This window comes from Heterodontus francisci, chromosome 10 (assembly GCF_036365525.1).
Source record: "Heterodontus francisci isolate sHetFra1 chromosome 10, sHetFra1.hap1, whole genome shotgun sequence".
NCBI classification, from domain to species: domain Eukaryota; kingdom Metazoa; phylum Chordata; class Chondrichthyes; order Heterodontiformes; family Heterodontidae; genus Heterodontus; species Heterodontus francisci.
Window position 1 is genome coordinate 65,654,723 of NC_090380.1, and position 16,104 is coordinate 65,670,826.

Sequence of the window (16,104 nt, forward strand, 5' to 3'; positions counted from 1 at the left end):
CAAGAAGCTATGAGGGTCAAGAGAGAGGATGTGGGGGGATATGTTTGTGAAGGAAGGGGAAGCAGTTTTTAACTGTAGAGAAGGAAGATGTGAAGAACAACCCGCAATCATGTAATGAAAACAAAGTGCTGGAAATACTGAGCAGGTCTGGGAGAAACAGAGTTAACGTTTCAAGTCTGTGACCTTTCATCAGGACACTCCCAACACAGACCTGAAACTTTAACTCTGTTTTTGTCTCCGCAGATGCTGCTAGACCTGAGTATTTCCAGCAACTTCCTGTTTTTATTTCAGATTTCCAGCATCCACAGTATTTTGCTTTCATGCTGCATTTATGTAACTCCTTTAACATAGAAAAAAATGTCAAAGTGCTTCAAAGTGGCATAAGAACATGCCAACGGAAGCAAGGAGCTCTGGTGAATGTTAAGGGACCAAAGTGGAATGTTGGACACCCAAAATGCAATATTAACAACACAAGGTGATGTAGGGGTAAGTAGGTTTACTGTCCCTGTATATGAATGGGTGGAGTGTGGCGAGTCGAAGAGACGTAGCAGTTGGCAGGAAAAAAGACAGAAGCGCAAGGGGAGAGCCAACTGTGTAACAGCCCCGACAAACAAATTTTTCTGCAGCACCTGTGGAAGAGCCTGCCACTCTAGAATTGGCCTTTATAGCCACTCCAGGCGCTGCTCCACACACCACTGACCACCTCCAGGCGCTTACCCATTGTCTCTCGAGATAAGGAGGCCAAAGAAGAAGTGTGGTAAGTAAGGTTGGTGAGCTGCAGGCGCAGATAGCCATGTGGAAATATGATGTCATGGCAATAACAAAGACCTGGTTCAAAAAAGGGTGAGACTGGATTCTAAATACTCCTGGATATTGTTACGACCAAGGCAGGAGCAATGCACTGTCAATTCAGTCCCATCACTCCACAGGTCGCTGCATATTATTAAGGTTTTCCCACCCAACCAGAAAACAGCCAAATTAACATTCTAGTAACACCTAGAATAAAAACGGAGCAAACCAGGTATCTAGAGACAAAAACAAATTAACTATTTATTAAAACTAAATCTTAAACACTATTAAGATAAACCTGTCTAAAGACCTTATTATTTTAACCTAACTCCCCCATTCCCTCTCAAAAAATCACTGGTAAACCAGTTTTTAAAAAAGAGAATGATGTTTTAAAAATTAGCCGTTTCTTAAGAATAAATAAATAACTAGGTTATGAGTCTTTGTGGGTTACGTTCTTGGTGGGTGAGGTATCCTAGTGTTAAAATAATCAGATGCCCTTTGAAGTCTCCACGCGGATTTGATGAAAGTCTTTTCTTGATGGGCATTCAAAGCACTTCGGCTGCATCAGGCGTCAAACAGTTCTTTCAACACTTGGTATAATGACAGGTCTAAGTTTGGATTTTAAAATTGCTAGATTTCAGTCGACGCTTTAGTGCAAATTCCAGAAAACACAATCAAGAGAGATTCAATCTTGAAGCAAAGACTCCTTAGGTTGGAAGTGAAGAAATAGGAATTTTGCTATCTCCAGCAATACGAATGTTCTCTTCAAAAGGGTTTTGTTCCTCCCTAGGCAATTAACACAGCCTGTGGCTCATTGTAGAATCTCTAAGAGAATTATCTTCTTTCAAGTCAAGCATCCTTCGCTGGTGTGTCTCAAAACTGGTTTTAGCTGGTCCTTGCACACAGACAAATTGAAACATTACACCATCTGACCCCCTCATTCTCCTGTTGCTGAGGTAACAGGTGCAGCTGGCACACTGCCTCATAGTTTTTAAAGGCACACTTTTAATCAGAGGGGAAAATAAACAGTTCCTTGACAATATAAGGTGTTCAGGAAAGATAGGGAAGGAAGGAAAGGAGGCGAGGTAGCTGCATTGATTAGGGAGAACATGACGGTACCGGAGGGAGACCAAGATGGGTCAAGGACAGAATCTATTTGGTTAGAGCTAAGGAACAATAGAGGTACCATTTATATTGCTGGGGGTATTCTGTAGGCCACCAACTAGTGGGAAGGATCTAGAGGAACAAATTTGCAAGGAAATTAGTGACGCAAGAATTATAGAATAGTTATAATGGGATCCTTTATCCTAATTTAGATTGGAATAGTGCTAGTGTAAAAAAAACAGACGGGGAGGTTGGGGGGGTGGGGGGTGGTGGGTTAAGAATTTCTGGAGCGTGTTCAGAATTTTCAACTTCAGTATGTTTCTGGCCTAATGGGGAAAGAGGCATTGCTGGATCTGGTTCTGGGGAAGGAGGTGGATCAAGTGACAGTAGGGGAGTATTTAGGGGACAGTGACCATAGCATCATAAGATTTAGGTTAGCTATGGAAAAGGACAAGGAACAATCCGGAATAAAGATAATTAATTGAAGGAGGGCCAACTCCAATGGAGTGAGAACGGATCTGACCCAAGTAAATTGGAATCACGATTGGAAGGCAAGATTGTAACTGAACAGTTGGCTGCTTTTGACGAGATAGCTTGGGTACAGTCAAGATAAATTTCTCACGAGGGGGAAAGGTAGGACAAACAGACCCAAAGCAACCTGGATGACAAAAGAGGTACAGACTAAGATGAAGCAGGAAAAGGGTGCAAATGACAGATGTCGGGTGGATAATACAATTGAGAACCAGGCTGAATATAAAAGGTTCAGAGGGGAAGTGAAAGAAAATATAAGAAGCAAAGAGAAAGAATGAGAAGAGACACGTGGCTCACATAAAAGGGAATCTGGAAGTCTTCTATAGGCACATAAATGGTAACCGCATGCTAAAAGGGGAAGTGGGGCCGATTAGGGACCTAAAAGGGGATTTATGTATGGAGGCAGAGGGCATGGCTGAGGTACTAAGTGAGTACTTTGCATCTGTCTTTACCAAGGGAGAAGAAGCTGCCCAAATGGTGAAAGAGGAGGTAGTTGAGACATTGGGTGGGCTAAAAATTGATAAAGCAGGTATTAGGCTGACTACTTAAAGTTGATAAGTCACCAGGACCTGATGAGATGCATCCAATGATACTTAGGAAAGTAAGGGTGGAAATTTTGGCGGCACTGGCCATAATTTTTCAATCTTGCTTAGATACAGGGGTGGTACCAGAGGACTGTAGAATTGCAACTGTTACACCCTTGTTCAAAAAAGGGTGCAAAGACGAGCCCAGCAAACACAGGCCAGTCAATTTAACTTCGGTGGTGGGAAAGCTTTTAGAAATGATAATTCAGGACCAAATTAACAGTCATTTGGAGAAATGTAGATTAGTTAATGAAAGCCAACCAGGATTTGTTAGGGCAAATTGTGTTTAACTAACTTGCTTGAATTTTTTGAGCCAACAGTGTGTTGATGAGGATAATGCTGTGGATGTGGTGTACGTGAACTTCCAAAAGGCATTTGATAAAGTGCCACATGACAGTCTTGGCAGAAAAGTTATAGCCCATGGAATAAAGGCCACAGTAGCAACATGGGTGCAAAATTGGCTGAGTGATGGAGCAGAGATTAGTTGTAAACAGTTGTTTTTTGGACTGGAGGAAGGTGTATAGTAGGGTTCTCCAGGGGTTGGTGTTGGGACCCCTGCTTTTCTTGATGTATGTTAATGACTTAGACGTGGGTATACAGGGCACAATTTCAAAATTTGTAGATGACAGAACTTGGAAGTATTGCGAACTGTGAGGAGGATAGTGACAGGCTGGTGGAATCGGCAGACGAGTGGCGGATGAAATCTAATGCAGAAAAGTGTGAAGTGATTCATTTTGCTGGGAAGAACGAGGAGAGGCAATAGAAACGAAGAGGCATAATTCTAAAGGAACAGAGAAACCTGGGGTATATGTGCACAAATTATTGAAGGTGGCAGGGCAGGTTAAGAAAGTGGTTGAAGAAGCATACAGGTGTCTATAGAGGCAGAGTGTGGAAAAGCAAGGTAGTTATGATGAACCTTTATAAAACACTGGTTTGACCTCAACTGGAGTGTTGTGTCCAGTTCTGGACACCACACTTGGGAAGGATCTGAAGGCATTAGAGAGGGCGCAGAAAAGATTCACGAGAATGGTTCCAGGGATGAGTAACTTCAGTTAAGTGGATGGGTTGGAGAAGCTGGGGTTGTTCTCCCGGAGAAGATGAAGAGATTTGATAGAGGGTCTGGACAGAGCAGATAGCGAGAAACTGGTCCAATTGGCCGAAGGATTCAGAACCAGTGGACACCGATTTAAGATGATTGACAAAAGAAACAACAGTGACAGGAGGAAATACTACTTTCATGCAGAAAATTGTTAGGATCTGGAATGCACTGCTTGAGTGTGGTGGATGCAGATTCAATCGAGACCTTCATAAGGGAACTGGATAATTATCTGAGGAGAAAAAATTTGCAGGACTACGGAGAAAAGGCAGGGGAGTGGGGCTAGGTGAATTGCTCTTGCAGAGAGGTGGCGCAAACGAGACAGGCTGAATGGCGACCTCCTGTGCTATAACCATTCTATGAATAGAGCTCAATTGAGCAATCAAAATAAAATGAGTCTCAAACAATGTGGAGGGGTTATGACAGAGCACACGATGGATGTGAGAGCATAAAATGCTCTTTGAATATGTAAATAATGTGCAACTGGAAAAGCAGACATGACGTAAGGTGCTTACAGCTCAACTCCCTTTATACTGCTTTTCGGTGCTACCAAAACTGGTCCCTATTGCCTGTGGCAGCGTTCTTGTCTGTTATGCCCTCCAGCACCTCATTTTGGAAAGAAAAAACAAAACATGAAACAGAACAAGAATGGTCCGAGAGAAGACAATTTTGGCACAGTCTGCAGAACATAGAATGAGAGGCATACAAACATCAGCACAAAGTGTCAAATAGGGGAAATTGTGACTAATGGCCCATTAGCAGTGTCAAATGTGATTTGGTAGGGATTATTTTGCTCTGGTTATTGAACATATGTCTTTTTTCCCTGTATTCTGCATTAATTTTCAGTCCTTTAAAAGTATGAATTTTGTTACTTGCTATTCTATGCTAATTCAGGGCTTAATTCATGTGCATACCTTGTTAATGATGAGTTTTGCCAGTTTTTTCAGTAAGGTGTTGGTAGACCTGGTACCATGTGGTGATTGAGTGCTTCAGGATAAGATGGATTGAGTTATTATGTATTTTTGGCACTTAGTGATTTGTGCAGGTAAATGGTTAATTTAGATGACAATTACTTTTTACTGTCATAAATGAGAGGATTAAATGGTCTGAAGATGTGTTTGAAGCCAGCTGTGATCTTGGGACTTTAAAATTAAGTTATTGCCATTAATTAATCTTTTTGTGAATGTATTAACTGTTTCCATAATATCTATAAGCATGAAAACAGGCACATCAAGGGTGAAGAAATACTGTTCATTTTTTGCTTTGCCAAGATCTGTATCTAATGGCTTTTGTCATCTGTCAAATTTTAAATTGAACAAAACAATTGAAGTTGAAGAAAACTTCCTTTGCAGAAATATTGCTCCTTCATAATCTCAACATCCTATTTTGCATTGAGCTGAGCTTTTGTCCCCATATCCTTTCCATCACAAAGATTGCCTGCTTCCACCTCTAACATTGCCCACCTCAGCCCAACTGCCCTCATCCACGTCTTTGCCATCTTCATACTAAACTATTCTAATATTGGTTGGCCTTCTGTCCTGCATCCCACTCAGTCATCATGCCTATCCTCAATCGCCTACATTGTCCCCAAGACCGCCAATGCCTCAAATTTACAGCTGATTCTCATATTTGAACCTCTTCATGGCCCTCACCCCCTCTATCTCTGTAACCTCTTCCACCCCTACTCTCATCTCTTAGTTTCTGACTATTTCTTCCCTTTTTCATTTGCGGCTTCTGACCCCAAATTGTTGGCTGCCTCATGCTTTGGAATTCCCTACCTAACCCCGTCCACCTCTCTTTCTCTGAGATACTCTTTCAAATCTACCTGTTTGACCACTCCTATCAACTTTTGACTCTGTATCTACTATGACTCCACGTCCATTTTTATTCCTCTGAAGTGTTTTTTTTTCTGAAGGCGCTGTACAAATTATGTTGAGTGGAAAACATTGTTGCCTTTTACCCTTCACAAACTTTCCCATTCTTTCCAGTGTCTGTTGTGAAATATGCAGGTCCTGGAAGTATTTTTTGACAAACCGCTTTGGCTATACATTAGTATTTTGTAAAGAAGCTGCACTTTTGGGAGTGAATTATTGGGTTTGTTCAACTCCCTTTTTTACTGCTATTAAGATATCAAATTGATTACCTTAAGTTTAGTCTCTGAATGCAAGGAGGGAAATTGTTAACTTAGTAACATCCTGAGCATAATTATTGTCCATCAGTTCTGAGGCTGAAAGTCTACACCATTCTTCAGTTATCCCTATGCAGCAACATTTAATCTTTATTCATTGACAGCGTAATGGGTAACATCTATGCAATTATATTTATATCTTTTTTTCTCTCGTGTGCTCTGCCAGCTGAGAGCTGAGATGGTAACCTGTTCTTGTGCCTCTGTGAAGCTGCTGACTTTGTCCTAAACCTTTTCTGCCATGTGTGCAGGGTATCTACCCTTCGGCACCCCTCATCAGGATCTCAACTTGGTCACAGCACATTAGAGTTTGAATTCTGCACATTACATTGATAATGAGAAACAGTGAATTGGGCATATTTATCTGACCCTTTGGGTTTCATGAAGGATTTGTATATCTCTATATAGTATTTAGAGGTACGGGGTAACAAAGTGTGCATATAATTTCAAATATTTCAGAAAGCTATTCTGTGTCAACTGCCATGCAACATTAACTTTTAGCATTTGGGAAACTGAGAATCATGTTAAATGAACTGTCAATTTTCTTTTACTTTTTCTCCTGTTTGCATTAATTAATGTATACTAGGAATGCACCACTTGATCAGCTATTTAGTATTTGGTGCACCCTTTTATTAAAGTCTATTTTCAGGAACGTGGTTTCAAGTGCAGTTAGTATGTCAGCATGACCGACAGAAGAAACAGTACTTAGAATAACTCCGGCATAATAAACTTGTGGACATTAATCAAAGTTTACTGAGTTAGGGAACTGCAACATAAATATTTAGTGAATTGAACAAAGTCAGTAAGGTTTTTGTAAGCAGGTGTGAACTCCAGGAAACTTCCCTAAAAATAATGGAGTCACCTTCAGCGGACTCTTTCACTTATGGATTGATGTGAAACCCTACTTGTACTCAAATGCCTGCCCTCTTTGGACAAATGGATCAGTAATGAGAATAATTTGAAAGTTTCTGTTAAACAGTGGCAGTGGAAGGTTGAGACATCTGGTTGGTTGTCCTGAATTCCAGATTTGGGAGGAGGGTGTAAAACGGTTGTCAGTTAACAATTTAAAGCAAGGTTATGCGTCACAAACCACTGACCACCTCCAGGCGCGTATCCATTGTCTCTCGAGATAAGGAGGCCCAAAAGAAAGAAAAAGAAGAAAATGCGTGGAATGTAATCTAAATACAGTTCAGGTTAGTTACTTGGATTTTACGATTGCTAAAATTGCCCCAGCTGATCTCATTGGATCAAAAAACTATACAGGACATAAAGAGGCGATTCGGTCCATCGTGTCAGTACTGGCTGTTAGCAAATGCTATCCAATTAGTCCCACTCCCTGTTTTTTTTATCCCCTCCACAGTCCCACAAATTCTCCTGGAAATAGATATCCAGTTCTGTTCTGAAAGTTACTTTTGAATATACCTTTGCCATCACAACTTGCTGAATAAAATCTTTTTCCCTCTGGGTTTTTTTTGCCAATTAACTTAAACCTATGCCCTCTCATTGGAGACCCTCCTGCTAGTGGAGCAGTTTCTCCCCATGTTCTTTGAAAACTATCATAATTTGGAACACTTCGATCTATTAAGGTTTGCCATAATTTCCTTGTTTTTCTGCTCTGTCTCCATTTAAAAAGCCAAGGATCTTATTTGCTTTTTTAAAAAAGGTTATCACTATTTTCAAAATTTTTTGTATGAGACCCCCTAGGTCCCTCTGTTCCTGCATTCCTTTTAAAAATCACACTATTTAATTTATATTGCCTTGACTCATTTTTACTTCTAAAATGCAGCACTTCATACTTGTCTGCATTAAATTTCATCTGCCACTGGCTGCCCATTTCACCAGACTATGTCCCTCTGAAGTCAGGTACTATCCCCCTCACTGTTTACATTTACAAGTCTTGTCATCTTCAAACTTTGATTTATCACCCCTATACCCAAGTCCATGTCATTGATTTATATCAAAAAGAGCAGTGGTCCAAATACCACTGCATATTTTCCTCCCGTTTGATAAACAATTGTTCACCATTACTATCTGCTTTCTGTCTCAATAATTTTGGGTCAGTACTGTCACTCCCCCTTCAAGCCCACAGGCTTCAAGACTACACCAGATTTAGTCCTACTCTGAAATGTGACAAGGGATTGATGCAGCGAAATGATTTGAGGCATGTTAAAATTTTCTTGGTCGGGCTGCTAACAAACGATTTGTAATTATATAGTACCTTTCACAACCACATGACTTCCCAAAGCCAGTGAAGTACTTGGAAGTGTGGTTGCTCTTGTAATGTAGCAAACATGCCCAACAATTTGCACACAGCAGGGTGCCAAAAACATTGGAGATAATGGCCAGTTTTTTGGTGTGTGATGTTGTTTGAGGGATAATTGTTTGCCAGGACAGCGGGTGAACTTGGTTGCACTTAAATAGTGTGATTTACATCCAGCTGAGAGCACAGGTATCTCATCCAAAAGACAACACCTGTGACAGTGCAGCATCCGCTCAGTACTGCACTGAAGTGTCAACCTAGATTTGTCTGTGGAGTGGAATTTGAACCTTCTGACCCTGAGATGAGTGCTGCCACTGAGCCAAAGCTGTCAGTAAATATTGCTTCTGCATTGAAATGAATGATATAAAAGTTGCATTTTGATTAGCACGGAAGTTATTTTTTCTATTAAATGACAATATCTAACCTTTTCATTAAGAAACTTTAGCAAAGACCAGTTCTAGAATCTTGTTAGAATATATATCAATTAGATTACCATATGGTTTTATTCATGAGATGTTGATCAATATTGTTAATGTAGTAATAGTTATTTTTCTGCCTCTAGTTGCAACTGTAATCTTCGTGTACTGCAGGATATAAGCACCTTAGTCATTGAAATAATGAGAAATTTACTTGAAACGGTGGAATCCAACAAAAGAGCAAGTGTAGGGAAGAGTCTTAGCAAACTGGATCAAAATTTTTGAACAATTTTTATTGATCTGGATTTGATCGCCAATTAAAGGACTGAATAGGAAATTGGATTGAGCATCGAGCTTCTGGGTGACAATGGAATAATATTAACTCAATGTTGAATGTAATTTTTTCTTTGACAGACCTCTTCTCCCAATACATCAAGTGAGAACTCACCAGTGAGCCCTCCTGATGAACAAGGTCAGGGTGATGCTCCTCCTCAACTTGAGGAGGAGGAGCCTGCATTTCCTCACACCGATTTGGCAAAGCTGGATGATATGATTAATAGGTAAGTGCAACTAGACTGAAAAATTAAGCAAATTAATGATATGTACTCAAACATTATTTTAACTTTTTTTTTGCTTTCTTCAGACCTCGTTGGGTAGTTCCAGTGTTGCCTAAAGGTGAATTAGAAGTTCTACTCGAAGCTGCTATAGATCTTAGTAAAAAAAGTAAGTTTTTGAAATCTTGTTTAATGTACTGGAAAAATGAGTAACTTGGATTTTAGAATGTCAACAAGTTGACTTGTCGAAATATTTGGTTTACATTTCAACAATTGAGGAAAATGCCTCTGAATGTTTTAATCGCGTGGTGTAAAACTAAAGGTTTAGGTTTAGAGATTACAGCACTGAAACAGACCCTTCAGCCCACTGAGTCTGTGCCGACCATTAACCACCCATTTATACTAATCCTACACTAATCCCATATTCCTGCCACATCCTCACCTGTCCCTATATTCCCCTACCAACTACCTATACTAGTGGCAATTTATAATGGCCAATTCACCTATCAACCTGCAAGTCTTTTGGCTGTGGGAGGAAACCGGAGCACCCGGAGGAAACCCATGCAGACACAGGGAGAACCCGCAAACTCCACAGAGGCAGCACCCAGGATTGAACCCAGGTCGCTGGAGCTGTGAGGCTGCGGTGCTAACCACTGCGCCTTTTTTTCCCTTTTTTTTAATAGTGTTTTTAGTTTGGAGAAATAAGGTTATTTGGAGAGCCATCAAACAGTGGTTTTCTTTGGGGTTAATAGTCATTCCTGCCTGTTTGTGCATCACTTTAGATCAAGCACCTTCGATGGAAGCTGAGAGTTATAGCCACGGTACCTGTTTTCAAAGGGAAGGTAAAACCTATCCCTAAGTACTGTATGATGTAGACACTGTCACCTTCCTTCGAGATTTTTCATTTATCTGATCCCAAAGCAAATTCATGCACACTTGACCTGGCTTGAGAAGGCAATCATGTTTTATTTTACATTTAATTGCATGACCTATGAAGCATAGGAATAGGCTCTTTGGCCCAACTGGTCCATGCTGATGTTTATGCTCCGCATGAGCTTCATCCCACCCTATCACGATATCATTCTATTCCTTTCTCCCTTAGTACTTGCCTAGCTTGCCCTTAAATGCATCTACGCTATTCACCTCAATTACTCCTTGGTAAGTTCCATATTCTAACCGCATTCTGGATAAGTACCTCGCTCTTGAATTCCTTATTGGTTTTATTAGTATCTTAAATGTATGGCCCCGAGTTTTGTTCTTCCCATACTCCACCCCCTTCCCCCACCCCACCCTAGCCTTCAGATCATTTTGGCAGGTCAGTACATGACTAAGTGCAATTAACTCTTGTGGGCTCGACAGTCTTGCAGCTCTTGGAGGCTGGTTGTGGCACTTGGGTGAATTTTCTTGGCCAGTGCTAACTGCATTTATACTTGACTGTTAAGATTGTAATCAAGAGTGATGAACCTGTCTTCATTCGGTCCGTGGTTAACTAAAACAGTTAAAGATAGTATCAGACTTAAAGAAAAAGCATATAATTGCGCAAAGATGGGTGGCAGGTCAGAAGATTGGACAAAATGTAAAAAACAGCAAAGATTGACTAAAAGATTGATGAGGAAGTGTTACGACCAGGTGAGAGAGGTCGAAAGTTCCCTTTCAGCCCTCACCTGGTCTTACTGTAACAGGGTTTAATTTTAAGCAAACCATGTTTTTAGCTCCTCCTTGGTGAATCCTCGTTCACCGCTTTCCAATTATAAGGCAAAGAAACCAGCACAAACAGGCTTTCTTAGGTTTAAAAAAGAAAAGTTAAAATTTAGTAAACTTAAACTTGAATTTGATTAACGCCTATGGATACACGCCGCGCCCCACGCTAGCATGCATACGCAATACCCATGCAAATAGAGACAGAAAAGAGCAGAAGAAAAATGAAGTGGATAAGTTTGAGGCAATAACTGAAGAGTTTTTGTTACGGTTCTTTGAACTCACTGTAGAGTCCTTCATTGTAGGTAGATCTTGCTTTTCGTTGTGTGCCCAGTATTATTATTATTCACTGTAGGATACTTTTCTCTCTTGGGGTTCCTGTGTCTTCAGTGGATTCAGAGGCTTGGGAGAAAGAGATGGCAGCAGACAGGAGAGAGATCTTCTCAGTTCAGGAGCAAACAGACTTTCTTACCAAATTGTTTGTACAAATTCAAAAAAAACTCAGGTTTCCCAGCAGGTTAGTCATGTGACTAGCTGGTTTGACCATGTCTGCTTGTGTATTTGGCCATCTTAGCAGTCAGTCTGGAATGCGAGCTCCCCCACCTTCAACATCTGGTGATCAAAATTCCATTGTGGGTTGAATGTCAGGAAATGGCTACTTTGGCCTTCCAAACACTCTGTTAATACGCAAATGTCTTTTTCAGCCATGGCTGATGTGCTTAACAAATCCTTTCTTAACTCCAGTAACAGTTTAAAATCAATCTTCATGACAAAATTAATGTGCCTCGTTCTTGGCAGGTGGGGGCCTAGCATGACAGAAGGTAAAATTAGAGTATGAGAGAAAGCTAGCTAGAAATATAAAGGCAGATAGTAAGAGTTTCTATAGATATTTTAAAATGAGTTAACAAAGTGAACGTTGGTCCTATAGAAAGTGAGTCTGGGGAATTAATAATGGAAAATAAGGAGATGGCAGATGAATTGAACAGATATTTTGCATCGGTCTTCACTATTGAGGATACAAGTAACATCCCAGAATTAGCTATAAGTCAGGAAATGGAAGGGAGGGAGGAACTCGAGAAAATTACAATCACCAGAGAAGTGGTACTAAAGAAATTGTTGGAGCTGCGGGCTGACAAGTCCCTGGGTCCTGATGAACTTCATCCTAGGGTGTTAAAAGAAGTGGCTAGTGAGATAGTTGATGCGCTGGTTTTAATTTTTGAAAATTCCCTAGATTCGGGGAAGGTCCCATTAGATTGGAAAATAGCGAATGTAACTCCTTTTATTCAAAAAGGGACGGAGACAGAAAGCAGGAAACTACAAGCCAGTTAGCTTAACATCTGTCTAAGGGGAAATATTAAAAGCTATTATTAAAGAAGGTATAGCAGGGCACTTCGAAAAATTCAAGGTAATCAAGCAGAGTCAACATGGTTTTGTGAAAGGGAAATTAAGATTAACCAATTTATTGGAGTTCTTTGAGGGCGTTACATGTGCTGTGTATGAAGGGGAACTGGTGGATATATTGTACCTAGATTTCCAGAAGGCATTTGAAAAGGTGCTGCATCAAAGGTTATTGCAAAAAATAAAAGTTCATGGTGTGGGGGTAACATATTGCATGGATAGAAGATTGGCTAGCTAACAAGAAACAGAGTAGGCAAAAATGGGTAATTTTCTGGTTGGCAAGATGTAACGCCTGGTGTGCCACAGGGATCTTTGCTGGACCCTCAACTTTTTACCATTTATATAAATGACTTGGATGAAGAGACCGAAGGTATGGTTGCTAAATTTGCTGATGACACAACGGTAGGTAGGAAAGTAACTTGTGAAGAGGACATGAGGCTACAAAGGGATATAGATAGGTTAAGTGAGTGGGCAAAAATCTGGCAAATGGAGTATAATGTGGGAAAATGCGAAGTTGTCCATTTTGGCAGGAAGAATAACCAAGAAGCATGTCATCTAAATGGTGAGAGGTTGTGGAGCTCTGAAATGCAGAGGGATCTGGAGGCTCTAGTGCATGAATCGCAAAAGATTAGTATGCAGGTACAGCACGTAATTCGGAAAGCTGATAGAATGTTATTGTTTATCGCGAGGGGAATTGAATACAAAAGTAGGGAGGTTATGCTTCTGCTATACTGGGCATTGGTGAGACCACATCTGGAGTACTGTGCACAGTATTGGTCTCCTTATTTAAGGACGGATGTAAATGCATTGGAAGCAGGTCAGAGAAGGTTCACTCGATATCTGGAATGGGCGGGCTGTCTTATGAGGAAAGATTGGAGAGGCTAGGCTTGTATCCGCTGGAATTTAGAAGAGTAAGAGGTGACTTGATTGAAACATATAAGATCCTGAGAAGTTTTGACAGGGTGGATGTGGAGAGGATGTTTCTCCTTGTGGGAGAATCTAGAACTGGGGTCACTGTTTAAAAATAAGGGGTCGTCCATTTAAGACAGAGATGAGGAGAAATTTTTGCTCTGAGGGTCGTGAGTCTTTGGAATTCTTTTCCTCAAAAGGTGGTGGAAGCAGCGTTTTTGAATATGTTTAAGGCAGAGGTAGACAGATTCTTGATAGCTAGCGGGTGGAAGGTTATCGGGGGTAGGTGGAAATGTGGAGTAGACTTATTCAATGGCTGAGCAGGCTCGAAGGGCCGAGTGGCCTACTCCTAATTCGTATGTTCGTCTTCTTGTAAGCCAATTGCAGTTAGTCAAATATGAACCCACCAGCTGTATGAACATAAATTTTTCAATTGGAAGACCTGATGTCATCCATCTCAATGGAACAGCTTCTGCACTAAATACACGAGGGCATTTCTCAGAGATGAGGAATTCATTGTAACTATCTTAGTACAATAGTGATTAGTGTATGCCTACTCTGTATTCCCTTGGCTGCACTAATAGTTATGGCACCTGCAAGATTCAATTTGAAGAAAGTAATGCTTGCACTGGAATAAGAGTTATTTTTCTATTCTGAGAGTCAAAGTTCAGATCAGTTCATAACCACTTAGTTCATCAAGACTTGAAAAATCTAATCAACCATCGTCTTAAAAAGTTAGTTTTCCATATTTAAAAAAAATACTGTAGTTGAGGGCATTATATGTTACCTATTTTTTGCAAATATTTTGTAGAAATGTTGCATGGGAAATTCAGCTTGTAGTTTAATTACAGCAAAATTGGTTTCTCAGGCATTTAGTTGGGGCAATTGATCATTCAGATATGCAGCTGCGTCACGAGACCAGCTGCTCATAAATGACCAATGGACTTTGTTCCAAATGTCCCAAAGCTGCTTGAAAACGGTTTTTCTAAGTATTTCATAAAGAAATTATTTAGATCATGGTACAATTACCCAGGCACTTTGCAGTGTCTTTTTGCATAATCCAGGATCTACACCACAGATATATTAATGTTGTTTGGTGACATTGTGTAATGACATCTCTTACTCATACTGTGGAGTGTGAAATAGTCTAAAAAATGTAGGTCCGAAAATTATATAGTTGAATGTTGCAGTGTTAAATTTTTTTGGATTATAAAAATAATTGTTCTGCAACTTTATTGCTACTGCAAAGCCCTAATCTATTAAATTTGGTAAGCAGCAGAATTTATAGAATTTAAAAGTCTGAGCCTGGTGTCCCAAGATTTAATCCCTTGAACAATTTATTCAGCTGCCTGCAATTAGACCAAGTCTGTGGCATTGACTCAGTTTTGAGAGTGAAGGGTGATGTCTAATCTTGATACATTGTTGGAAGTCCAAATCTTGTATAATCAAACTTTAACTTTTTTTAAACTGGTATTTGAGTGGACAGGGGTCATCTTCAAATAATGGTTTTCATAATGTGCGGGCTTGTATATCTTCAAATTTGTATCTGTGTATAATAAATGGATTGCTGTATGTGTTACAGTGTCAACTTCTCTGACTTCTTGTAGAATTTCATACTGTAACAAGTACAGCCATGTTCCTTGTAGTTTTGATCCAGTATATTGTTTTTCGTTTTCAAGGCCTTGATATTAAAAGTGAAGCATGTCAACGCTTTTTCCGCGATGGGCTCACGATTTCCTTTACAAAAATTCTAACTGATGAAGCTGTGAGTGGTTGGAAATTTGAGATCCATGTAAGTATTTTCCTTTTTGCTTCCAGTGAAATTTTCATTTTGAATTTGGATTTATTTTAGTAAATAATTGAGTAAATAAATAAGTCATCAGACTCTCACACAAGCATCTGTACAACTGCTTACATTGTCGCAAGTTAATTTTTTCAACTGCACGTAAAAATTCATAACACTTGCTATCCTATCTCTTTTAAACAAGGGCTATCCAAACAGCAGCTGTCTCAAGTTCTGTTTCTCTATTCCCTTAAAGGCTTCATTCTAAACAATTTTTTTGCTGTGTTGGATAGCATTTTCTACTATTAGTGTTTGTAGCAAATTCTAGTCTCTTTAATCGGTGGCTTGCTACTTTGAGGCAATGCATTTTGTGAGGGTAAACATGCGAGTATAAACTTAATGGGCACGGAAGGATGTGCAGGGATTGATGTAGATCTGCAGATTCAGAATTCTTTGGAAGTGCAGGTAGATAAAGCCTGAAAGTATAATTTTGGGCTTAATAAATAGGGGCAAACAATACAAGTACAAATAGATTAGGATAAATTTACCCAAAACAGTGTTTGGACCACAGTTAGTCATCTATATAGTTTTGGGTACTGAATAACAGACAGCATATTAAAAGCCATGTCCTGCTAAATTTCTCCTTGATTGAACTTCTGAAAGATTCATAATGATTTCCTTGGTGATGAAGTAGGAAACTGCCAGATTCCAACGTTGCAGCCAAAGACAAGAGCTCAAGGAAAACCAAGCCCAGGTGTTGACCCAACCAAGCAGTGACTTAGAAACCTAACAACATG

The 16,104-nt window shown here is 40.0% G+C and overlaps 1 protein-coding gene across 1 annotated transcript in view; it reads left to right on the forward strand.

Annotated features, from left to right (window-relative positions):
• usp9 (ubiquitin specific peptidase 9) overlaps window positions 1–16,104 on the forward strand; it is a 330,949-nt gene that overhangs the window by 54,130 nt on the left and 260,715 nt on the right. The window contains exons 3-5 of the mRNA XM_068040658.1: window positions 9,380–9,525; window positions 9,609–9,688; window positions 15,204–15,316. Of these exons, the coding sequence (XP_067896759.1) occupies window positions 9,380–9,525; window positions 9,609–9,688; window positions 15,204–15,316 (339 nt within the window). The remainder of the gene's footprint in view (window positions 1–9,379; window positions 9,526–9,608; window positions 9,689–15,203; window positions 15,317–16,104) is intronic.